Consider the following 12706-nt stretch of genomic DNA (forward strand, 5'->3'; position numbering starts at 1 on the left):
ACAGATTGAAGAAAGTGGACTGGACTTATTCTGGGTCACTATAAGAGTCTAGAATGTCATCAATGACACAGTAAGGTTTGCGATTATGAACTTTATGATGTCGTCAATAGATTGCCCCCTGGTGAGAGGTGGTGGTTGGATTCACTTGGGGTGGGCGGTTGTAGGGAACCCTTCACACAACAACTCTCCTACCATTCAAGGTCAACATACTTGTTGACAGGAAGAACTTGGGATGACTAGTGTAAAGGGGAGTTGTAGCTCTATGGTGAACTTTGGAACTAAAGAGTCATGTTGATCTGGAGGCTATGTCACAGGGTTTGCCGGACCCAAACCTTGAGGTTCGGAATTTGATGAACCTCAAAAAAATCCATTAAATTCATTTATATTCGGTGTAATAGCATGCACCCCACAACACGCATTGTGATCACAAAATTGCCATCAAAACTAGTTAATATTGTTTGTATGCAGTGTTAGTAGGTTTCATCATCCAGGTCTCCTTAGCAGACCTGTAATTCCGAGGATAATTTCATGTGGAGTTTTGTAAGAGAAAGTCTACGAATTTCACTATTTCCTGCACTAGTGAAAAGTATCAATAACCCTCAGTCAACATGAACACGTTGCACAAAACGATTTGGATTATGACACAAGTCATGGATTTGCATTACAGGTTACAGTTACGGATTTGGGTGATGGGTCCAAATCACATGCAAATTATGGATTTGTGTTATAGGTAACGGTTCTAAAATCTCACATATAAATCTATAATATATATTATAAATTAACAAATCTTATTTGTGTGTGTATATATAAAATAAATTAATCTAACTTATACATACAAAAAATTATAAATTTATTAATTCAATATATAATAATCTTAAATAGATATAAACTACAAATTAATATAAAATATTGATATAATTATAAACATTTTTATATATTTTAAGAATTTGAAATATGTATATGGACGAATTTAATGGCAAACCTTATCTGAACCTCATTGCCAAATTCAAATTCGAATTGAACTTCGTTGTTGTCGAACTCAAACTCGAACCCAAACCATGTGACATTGTCTGGAGGTGGCATGGGTGTGTGGGCAATGACTGATTAGTTTGTAGCTTTATATCCCTATGTTCATAACATCCACTCGGTGTTTGACTCACCACTATCTGAGATGGGCTGGAAGAAAGAGGTAATTAGCTTGGGTGCTTTGGTAGACCCATGGAGGTGGCATGGGTGTGTGGGCAATGACTGATTAGTTTGTAGCTTTATATTCCTATGTTCATAACATCCACTCGGTGTTTGACTCACCACTATCTGAGATGGGCTGGAAGAAAGAGGTAATTAGCTTGGGTGCTTTGGTAGACCCATGAAATCCTGTTGTCAGAATATAGGGATCTCTCCAATAAACAAGGTGAATCATCTTTAGTTTGGGTGATGGTGGAAAGAGGGCAACAACCACCATTGAGCCTATGTAGAATTGACATGCTCAAGAATTACTGTGCTCTGACACCCACTTTGATGGACAGACATCAACTGTTCAGCTGTAATCCTATAATATAGTTAATTGTTTCCATTCACATATGACCTTTTTGGGCCAGTTATGAGTCTGGTAGTTTGATCAATTTTCATGTTTGTGTTATCAGCTGAGATAACATCAGATGAGCTCATCTATGATACAAATTATGTATGCTGAATAAAAGAATTTGGACTTTTGGACCTATAGAATTGGTTTACAAATTGGATGCAAATATGTTTCCAATTTTTCTTGTTAGTTGTTTTGAAGAAAAGTATTCATATTGATAATATCCTTGCATTAATATGTATGAACCGCATTCCTTGGTATACAATTTTAAACCGTTTTGATGCCTCCATTAAATAGTTAGAAAAGCTAGAGTTTAAAAACAAAGGTAGCTGCCTGGTTAGTCTAGATACTAAAACATGCAATTTCCATTGTAAGAGATGGCAAGTTTTCACGATGAGTCATATTTACTATTGAACTTCCACTTTAATGGATGTGCACTATTCTAAAATGCAAATTGTGCAATGCTATGTAAGTAGAGTTGGATTTGTTTTTTAGTTTCAATCAATATGCAGTCATGTTGTTGTCCTATATTACTAGAGCAAAACATTGCCTGGACAATGGCATTCGTGGAATTCGATATAAATTGACAAAGTAACTGAATATGCAAGAGTTATTTTCTGTGGAAAAACTTTGGAGAAAATGGCCATTTTTTAAGAAATGGATCAGAACAATGCATGTGTGCATGTTTATAATGAAAAAAAATGGTACAAGAATCAGTGTGAGGGCTTGTTCAGGACTTGGGAGATGTTTGAAATGTAAATTTTGGGCTTCTCTGCCCTTTTGTGTTACTATGGAAGTTTGTGATTAGGCATGATTAACTTAATCGATGGAAAGGTAAGTGGAATTCCTCAAGTTACAGTTATAAGGATATAGTTTCTTATGTTATAGGGAAGGACTTCATTTCATGAAGGACTTCATTTTCATTGATCTGTGTACCTAGAAATGTGTGTCTGATTTCATAGGAAAAGTCAAATCTTAAAGCTAAGACTGTTGTCAATATCTAGTGATTCAATTGGAGTGAAGTGAGACTTAAGATCATTGATTCAGTAATTTGCATTATATGTTGAAAAGATCGGACTCTGGAATAATTTGGCGAGGGTTGAAAAGATTGGACTCAGGAATAACTTGGTGAGGGTCAAAAAATTAGAAAGTTGGAAAAACTTGGATTGACTCAACAACAAATCAGCAAGCAGGGAGAATAAATCAGGAAAAAATTTATAGTTCCTAATTTCTTAGCAATCTTTTTCATACTGATTTACAAGCTTCTTACCTTATACAAATTTCTCCTTTTTTGTTTGCCCATGGATGCCTATATTATTCATATGTTTAGTTTTTCTTGATCACCTGTGTTGGGATTGTAACATGATTGCTACTATCATAACTCTATAATTCCCTGTATTGATGGTGGTTTTGGATTGCAATGCAGTGAAGAAAAGTATCAGCAATTCCAAGCAGATGGAAATTTGTATTACAGATGTGCTGCATGTCGTGGAGACTGTTACCAGGTTTGCCTGGTCACATGGTTATGTAGATCATTAATTCAAGTGGTTTTCTGATTGCGTTCAATTACTTATCTGTTTCATACTTTTGGAGGACAGGTTAAGGATCTTGATGATGCTGTTCAAGAGCTGTGGAGGAGGAGGGATGAAACAGAGCAGGAGCAGATGACTAAACTCAGGGCTGCTGCTGGACTCCCTTCACAACAAGAAATGATACACCTTTGCCCTTCCTCAGATGATGACGAAGAATTCCCATCCATTCAGCCAAAAGATTCCAAATCCATATCCAAGGGTTTAGCTGAAAAGACATTTAAAAGTGGAAAGGATCAAATGATGAAACCAAAGGAATATGGAAAAAAGGCCTCAAAAAATGTATTGGTAAATAAAAAAGTTGTTAAGAAGAAAGGATTGCAAGTTCAGTCAAATGGTAAAACAGGGGCATTGAATAACAGTTTTCATATATTTCAGTCTGAAATGAAAGTAGAAGAGAATTCAACACCAAGTCAGGACCAAAATAGTTTGGTATATGAAAACAATGAAGAGGAGTGGTCTCAAAAATCAGATGGGAATAAATTATATTCTCCTCCCAAAACAGCAAGTTCAGTTAAAGATGGGATATCAGTGGAGGCAGATGACATGATTTTAAAAAGCAACGTAGTTGAAAGTGGTTTACTTAGTGACAAAAAGAATGCCAAAGGTCATAAAAGTAAAAGCAGTTCCAAGTCATCTCACAGTCAAATGCACGAGAAAGTGGATACACAAACTGAAAAGTTTGCTAGCAAGTCTGAGAGCAGCAAGAGGACAAAAATTGTTATACATCTCCCGGCAAGGGATAAGAACAATAAAGATACAGGGAAATCATGCCACCGTTCAGCATCAGAGGCTCATAGTAGTCAAAGGGAAGAGGGTTCAGCAGGTTCACAAGGTGGGTATCTTAATCAGGTACTCATTTGATAGGACATATTAGTACATGTATATTCTTTAACCGCAGTTGTTTGCTTCAAAAGTTGAGTCTGTTTCAGAAGGAAGAATCTGAATTATGGTTCACCCACAATAGACTTCCAGGGTTCTGAAAGATTGATAGCTATAGGAAAACAGATATCTCTGTGTTGTGGTTATGAGAATCACTGCTGTATTTACATGAATAATTTGCCGTATTAGATTATTGTTCCGATTTTGAATGTTTTTGTTGAAAAATTTACATTGCAAGGAAAACAATCATGATCTCTGTCTGCTGTTGAATGACTTCCTGGTTTGGTTGTGGATTAGAGAAGAGAAAGTTAGGTTCTATAATTATTGAAACTAAATTAGGCTGGAATGAAAAGGTTGCAGGCATTTTTGTGGAGGTTAGTCCATTTGGTATCGACATTTCTGGTAGAACCTGTTCAGCATTATCCTCACCTTTTTACACATTATTTTTTATTAGATGAGAGTTTGGACTATTGGAATTGGAATTCCTCCAGTGTAGGCGAGGAAAGTTTTGAATTATTTTGTTGAAAATTCCACATATATGATATATAATGTGCACATATCAAGGCCATATAGGAAGATGTATGTTCACTTAGATCATTACACCTAGGAGCGAAAAATGGGTCAAACAAGAGCCCCCTGCTGACATGAGCAAGGAAGGGGAAGCCTGTTTGCTTCAATGTTATTAGAACCAGACCTGTGCTCTAAAACTGGAAACTGGTGTCAACTAGAGAAAAAGCTGTATGACCAAAAAATACATAAAATATTCAATTTTTGATTAAAAAATAAATATTCATGTACATCCGTGTGAATCCAAACCATTATACACAAATATGCAAGTCTCTCTCATGTATATAGCTAGTAAGGATGCATATAACCAAAATAGAGCACTAAATACACTCCATATCTGAACCAAAATAGTAAAATACATAAAGAAAGAGGCTTAAAATGGCCTCTAGACTCCTAGATTACCAAAAACACCATGCTACAACAAACAACTACATATCATCGAAATATTGGGATTCTCATCATTAGTATCACCCTCTGACCCCCCTATAGGCTCTTATCCTTTGTCTCTATTTCAAATCTTGATCCTCCAGGGACAGCAATCAATGCCCTCCAATTTTGATTAAACTCCCTAATCCAAGTGTTAAAATAAGGTAGAAAACATTTTAGATGCCTAATTAGTGGTTTTGCTCAATGTTGCACGAAGCGGGAGCGAAGCGGAAGCGGGAAGCGCGGAGCGCGGAAGCGTCATTTTCCAAAAATCTAGGAAGCGAAGCGTCCGCGGAAGCGTCTGCTATATATATATATATATATTTTATTTTTTTGCATTTATACTCAAAACAAACATCCCAAATACCAAATTAATTGTAGAAGACATGAAAACATGCATATTTTTGCATAAATCAAGATAGATATGGCATCCATGATTCCATTGTAGTTACTAGTATGTACAACAATCATCTATATTCTAGCTATTACAAACATACATCAAATATTATAAAACATAAAACATTTAAGCATATTATAAAACATAAAACATAGAGCATATTATGATTTATCTAGCAAGTGAGCAACTGTCAACATTTGTCATGTCCAAAATTCAAATAATAATGTTTACAAAATATGTCACTTGGTCACCGCCAAGCCAAAAAGGTTCAAAATTCAAATTCACAAGTCTACAAGTCTAATGAGTAATCTATGACAAAAAGTAGTAGATTGTGAATATATCTACTAATCTCTCCTCCTTCCACCACGAATAGAACGTGGTGGCGGGCCTCCACGTGGTGGCAATGAAGAAGATGGTGCCTGTGTAAGTCGTGGCACTGAAACTGATGAAGAAGAACCCCCTGCTGTTGGTGTTGAACCATGGAACCTAGGAACCAAGGGACCAGATGGGGGTGGGGGTGGTGGCATATCAACACGGTCATCATCATCCTAGAATCGCTCAAAAAATTCATGCAAAAAAAAAACACTAGTTAACAAAAAAATTAAAAACATGAATTAGAGAAATGCTTTATAAGGGAAAATTGGAAAATTCATACCACAATGGACATACCTGGATAAGAGCATCCTCTAATTGCTCTAGTCGCAACACTCCATCCTCCAAATTGGGCTCCTCTGGATTCTTGTCCCAAATCAACAAGTCTTTATTAGACTTTGCATCTTCACAGTAATGGGACAACAATCGCAAGTTGTAATGAACATAAACCAAGCTCTCTGCCCGGTCTAAACTCAACCTGTTCCTTTTAACACTGTGGATGAAAGAATAAGAGCTCCAACACCTCTCTGCAGAAGAAGTGTTTACCACCTGTGATAGCACCCGCAATGCCAAACTCTGTAGAAGTGGAGTACCCCCTCCATGCATGTTCCACCACTCAAGAGCAGAAAAAGTCTCTTGATCTTTAATTGCATGCATGCTCCCAAATGGACCAGTGTTGAGCGTATAGTTGCTCACCTGTCTCCGTACCAATGCAGCGTCCTCCTCATCAGGGATTAATTTACTCAATGCAGCCATATATTTTTCGTGAACCTCTTTATCTTGGTGTGGTTTTCTCCTGCTTCCCCCCAGGTGCTGGTGTTGAAAGCCATGATGGATGATAGTATTTAGGTGTCAAAACATATGCTAATGCATGCAATGGAATATTTAGCATTTCCCATCGGTTTTGCACCTCTACACGAATATAATTGTACAAGGTGGTATCTCTAGGCTCAACAATGTCTTTAATCTGCCCCAACATGCTATCCATTTGCTCATACACCTCCCCAATTACTGGTCGATCTGAATCTGCAAACTTGATCATGTAATAAATTGGTTTGGTGAATTGCAAAACATATTTAACCTGTGACCAAAAGTAACTGTCAAGAACAGTGTCCTTGACTGCATTAGCACCATCTGTGTCAGTGTTAATTTCATCCCATGTTTCAGCACACACCAGATTAGTTAAAGCTTGTCTCACCCTCACTAGCCGCCTAAAGGTGAGGTAATAACTAGCAAATCTTGTCTTTGCAATTTTAAGCAATTGCAACTTGGAGTAAGTGCCATAGAAGTAGTTTACCCTTGTATGCCCTGTGATGAATTTAATGAGCTGCTTCCCTTTCCTGTAAACCTCAACAATCCACCCACAATCTTTGTGTTTCACAATATCATGCATCAAAAGGTTCAATGTGTGAACCAGGCACCCAGACCAAAAGATGTGTGGATGAGTACGCTCAATAATTTTTCCTGCTGCCTTACAATTTGCTGCATTATCTGTGATCACTTGAACCACATTATTCGGACCAACATCTTTGATTGATTTCAATAGGAGATCTGCAATGTTTTGTGCAGATGCAGTGATGGAGGAGTCATGACATGCAATAAATACTGCACCACTTGAAGAAACACCAAGAACATTTATCAAATGTTGGTTTCTAATATTTGTCCACCCATCTGATACAATGGATACCCCAGAATCTACCCACTCATTTGTAAAACGTGTCAAAGCTCTTTGAACCTTAGCTTTTTCTCTTTCTAATAACACTGTTTTAGCTTTCTCATAGTTGGGGGCCTTGTATCCTTTTGGGGCTTCATTGATGGCCTTTACCATTTCATGCCAATAGGGAGAGTGAAGCACATTGAATGGTACACCGCAAGCACAAAGAAAACGGACTATCTTTCCATCCACATCATCCCTCCCAACAACATTAAGGAAATCCCCTATTGTTCTTCTACCTCCAGAGCTTGCAGAAGTACCATGAGGAGATGAGCAACTACCAAATTTAGAGGTTGCACTTGATTCAGAATGAGTTTTTTGTTTCTTGTTTTTTTGTTGTGCATCCATCTCTATTTGGATGTATTTTCTTCTTTCTTCAGTTGAAATGTTTGGGCAAATTTATACCCCCACAGAACCCTTTTTTTCATCACTGTCCAGCACCCCACAAAGATGCCTCCTCAGACGGGTATATGAACCACAATATGGTTTTCCTCCATGACAACCATGAGGGCACACAAATTTGTAAGATCCACCACCCTTTCCCCCATCAAGTTTGGTCACATAGTTCCACAAGGGTGTTGATGTAGCTTTCCCATCTTGTGTTTCAGTGTCCCCTTCAAGTTCATCCCCTTCCTCCTCATCATACATTGGGTCACTACTATTAGGACCATCACCAATGTCCTCTTCTGTTTCTTCCCTTCTATTCCTCACCCTTGCCATCATTAAAACCAAGAGTGGAATGATACATAGAAGCCAAAAGAACACCATCTTGGAATATGGATATAGGTGGTGGACAACCTGTAAATAAAGGAGCAAGTAGAAACAATGGGAAAGAGTAGGAGAGGGAGGAGAAAAATACAAAAAAATTGTCACAAAAAATAAGGGAGTTTGGGGTTTGAACTTACCTCTTTAGCTCTTGTAGATGAAGTCCTCCAAGCTCTTGCTCCAAGCTCCTCCTCCTTCTCCTTGCTCTTCCTTCTTCACTCCTCCAAGCTCTCCTCTCTTCTCCTCTCTTTTCCTCTCTTCTCTTCTCCTCTCCTCTCTTCTCTTCTCCAACTCTCATAAACTCAAAGTGAGAAAATGAGGAACGAATGGGGGCTTTATTTTTTTCATTCCTCACATTAACCTCACTCTAACCTCACCCTAACCCACCCCCTCAATGCTAACTTAAGTTAACTTTAAAAAGAAATTAAAAAAATGAGGTTTTTTTCCCTTGGGCGCGCGGTTTTGGAGGAAGCGCTCCGAAGCGCTGCGCTTCGGAGGCTCGAAGCGCCATCCGAAGCGCGCTTCGGGGCCGGCGCTTCCTAATTTCCAGGAAGCGCATTAAAAAGGCCGAAGCGCGCTTCGCCATTTTCGGAAGCGCGCTTCCGGGGGCGCTTCCGTACGGGGCGCGCTTCGGGCCTAGGATCCGGGGGGGGGTGCTTCCTGCAACATTGGTTTTGCTTTAGTTAAGGGTACATTTTTACTAGGGTCATGACAAAGGAGTTAAACAATCAGCACCATCAACATCAAAATATATAGAGGGCTTGGTGCCCTTGCTTAACTGCCAGTTCCATACCCTCATACATCATAGAATCCAGTGGAAATGTTGCTATCCTGCCAATCCTGAAACACTGAAAATTGTTTAAGTCCGCTGCAACTCGACTTTTCTGCCAACCTGCAACTGAAAATTGAACTTCTGCCCCAGCAATTCGGCCTGCCTATCAATGAACTGCGCAGCCTCTAGGTATTTTGGCTTGCTGTTCCCATGAATAGCGAAATTCCCTTCTCCGCTTCTTAGCTTCCTGGCTGATCACTCACACTTTGATATTGTGTGAAAATTTTAATCTATCACAACAACTGGAAATTATTTTCCTAATTGTTAATTTATTTAACAATTTATTTGCAGTTTGCTACGACAAACACCAAATAATTCACACTGTGATTTTCACAAATAAATATTGCGGAAGAAAAATAGCGCTGGAATCTGAAAAAATCAAGCATACACATAAAAATTAAGAATATGACACTGTTATTTCTAGACAAATGTCCCTAGAAAAACCCAACTTGAGAAAACCGGTGCAGTAGGTGAGGGTTTTATTATTATTATGCAACAGTGAAATTCTGAATACAATTTATGGATGCACAACTGACAATCCAAACAACAAGAGAATATTGCCAAAATTTTCTAAGGGAATTTCCCTTCCTCCACAAGGAATTCCGGCACAATTCTACCTCAAAAAACTCGTTCTCCTGGACCCTCTGAGTCAGCTTCTGTGCAGTGCTTGCGGGGATCCTTGGACATCTAGCCCGGAACTGCCTCTGATGAAGTCGTTCGGCTTGTCTCTGCCGAGGAAACTGATTCTCCAACCCTGTGGAAGACTTTCCCAGCCTTTGGACGCTGAATCTAATTTTCCTCTAGTCAAATCAAATTGCTCTTCTGAAGCCACTGTGCAGTCCTCTGCGCTGCCTCAATGGGAATAACTCGGCCTCTTGCTGCTGCTTCTCCGGATCTGGAAAACTTCTTCGGGATCACTGTCTTTGCCCCACTGACTCTGCTTCCTCACTGAAACCCGAACTCTCCGGCAATTGAGTGTTGCTACTTCGGAAAATCGAATTCTCCAAGTGCCATCGACTTCTTTTTATAATCCTCTGTTGGAGCACCAACAACCAAGGTTAAAACTTAATCAAAGGCTAGGATCATCTTGAAGTCGATCGGTGTGAGTTTCTAGACTATTCTCACCTTGACTTAATTAATTTTGATTAATTAATCAGTTTTCCTAAGTTTAGACTTAGGAATCATTAAAAAATAGGTTAATAATTTAATTAAGTCATCTCAAGGTGGAGTATTTGAAACAATTTTTGGGTTTTGGAGATCTCATGCATTCTAGCCTCTTCACTAAATTGTGGCTAGGACACATCCGATGCTACAAAAAACTAACTTTCCGAATTTCCCATTACTGTTGAAATGAAATTTATTGTATCCATAGTTTCCAGTCTTAGATATTCTATATTCACCTTCTTTATTTTGTCTCTCATTCCTGAAAGCTAGAATCTAGAAATGCCTCTGTAAAGCTATTTTTTCTCATTTTCTCTAAACATAACATCATTACTGAAATTAAGTCTCTTGACATGTACGCATATCTTTGGTGTGACAGGAATCTTGCCAATCCATTCCAGCGAAATTCATTCTGACAATAAAAGGCAACACCTGTCAAAACATCAAGATACGGACAGTAGTTGGGGAAAGTTCAAAAAGTACTTGAAAGGTCAAAAGGCTGGTTCCAATGAGGGGGGCAAGTTGACTTCATTGGGGATGGGCAAGCAGATGGCAAAAGATGAATACAAATCTAGTGATTTTCTGCAGGAAGCTGAAGTGAACTTACCTAGCAATGCTCCTGTAACGTACAAAGTTCAGAGGAATAAAGTTGGTGGTTTTGAGGGCCTACCTACTAATGTTGGTCAAGATGAAGATTCGTCAGAGTCGACAAGGAAACAGTTGATATTAAGTAATCTAGGTAGCCAAACTGGAAATCATGCAAATGAGACATCTGGTGTTGTGGATAACTTGTCATATAAGCGTTCCTTGAAAGTGAAATTCAAGAAACCTTCATTTGATAAAGCTCCTTGGGTTCAGCGGCGAGATGAGGATGAAGGAAGTTTGATAAAAGGGCAAAGATCAAAGAGAAAGAGACCGCATGCAGTGGAAACGGAAAGACAAGAGAAGGAAGACACACAGTTTGCATATAATGCTAATGAAAATACAGTTAATAAAATCTTAGATGACAACTGGATCTTGATGAAGCTGGGAAAGGATGCTGTAGGCAAAAGAGTGGAAGTATATCAGCCGTTTGATAATACTTGGTAAGTTCCATAATATTTTTGGTTACTCTGGCCTGAATTTCTATTAAATCTGCAAATATTTAACTAGATTACATTACAGTGCTTAACAATTGATGTTTTGAACAAATTTATTCTTTCTTGAATTTAGAAAACCTGAGAAGGAATGAACAGATCTTAGAAACACTTAATATAAACAGATAGTGTGGATCTGGATAGGCATCCACGTTATAGACGTTGTCAAAATAGATGAGTTTCAAATTCATGCTTTTGAATTATGCTTACGATTATTTAAATTGCTGTCTGCCTATATTAAGTTGCAAATTAAGAAATAAATATGAATGATTTTGCTTTGAAGATTACTACCATCTCAAGTTGGAAAATAAGAAATGAACGTTAGTTACTCCACTTTGAGAATTATTATTTATGCATGGGTGCTGAAATACTATGGTTCTCACTTCTTGTTGCACGCACACATGCATGTATATACTTAATTTTTACTTGCCATTTTGAAGATGCTAAGCATGCATTTTGATTATTTCCATTCTTTTGCAGGCACAAAGGATCTGTGATTGGAATGGGAGAGAAGCCATCAGCTTTCATTGTACACTTGGACGATAGCAGAGAGGAAACTATTGAACTTGGCAAACAGAGTGTTCGATTCATTTCTCAAAACAAAAAAAAACCCAGAACGTAAACTTTTCAGTTTCTTGTAGCTCTGTATATTAGATGTATCCTTTAACATTTCCCTATTTAAAATGATTGCCGCCAGAAGATTGCAGCTTATAGAAGCCTTTTTTGGGAGTCAATGAATTATTGCTGCGGATTGTGCCACTTTACTGTCACATTCAATGGCATATGCTTTGAGTGCTGTTTCTACCAGTGGTCCATTGAGATTTTTGGCAGGGTACATATGCTTTCAAAGGTAGCGACTTGTAGCGCAGTTGCAACAAAGCATGTGCCCTTCAGCCAATTTTATTTGTAGATGGCCCCACTTTCGCAAAGAAACAAGCACTGTCATGAAAGAGTCATCAGTATATTTCTTCCAATTGCTGCAATCATGTGGTAGCACATTCTTTTTTTTTAATTGAAAATAGATTTGTTATTATCGTTGGGAAATTAACTTACAGTGTGTTTATACAATTAAAAAAAGTACTGGCAGCTTGCAAACCTCAAACCCTCGGATCATCAGGGTCCTGGACTAGGAAGATAATCACTCTTTACAGGATGACAATGATAAGGGTAACCAAGTGCTCCAACTTGACATTCAAGGCTCAGGGCATGCATTCAACTGGCCAGGCCACATGGCTCATTAAAATTGAACACGAAAGTCCTGAGAAGAGGTTGCAAAGCAAATA

General features: G+C 38.3%; 1 protein-coding gene across 1 annotated transcript in view; it reads left to right on the forward strand.

The window, feature by feature from the left end:
* The window catches only part of LOC149153383 (PHD finger family protein), an 81373-nt gene extending 69082 nt beyond the window's left edge, over positions 1-12291 (forward strand). The window contains exons 9-12 of the mRNA XM_089442503.1: positions 3009-3087; positions 3181-4006; positions 10667-11372; positions 11904-12291. Coding sequence (XP_089298629.1) covers positions 3009-3087; positions 3181-4006; positions 10667-11372; positions 11904-12045 — 1753 coding nt within the window. The 3' untranslated portion in view covers positions 12046-12291. The remainder of the gene's footprint in view (positions 1-3008; positions 3088-3180; positions 4007-10666; positions 11373-11903) is intronic.
* The last annotated feature ends 415 nt before the right edge of the window (positions 12292-12706 follow it).

This window comes from Pinus tabuliformis, chromosome 9 (genome assembly GCF_031772625.1).
Source record: "Pinus tabuliformis cultivar Carrire ecotype Pingquan chromosome 9, CPIR1, whole genome shotgun sequence".
Classification (NCBI taxonomy): Eukaryota; Viridiplantae; Streptophyta; class Pinopsida; order Pinales; family Pinaceae; genus Pinus; species Pinus tabuliformis.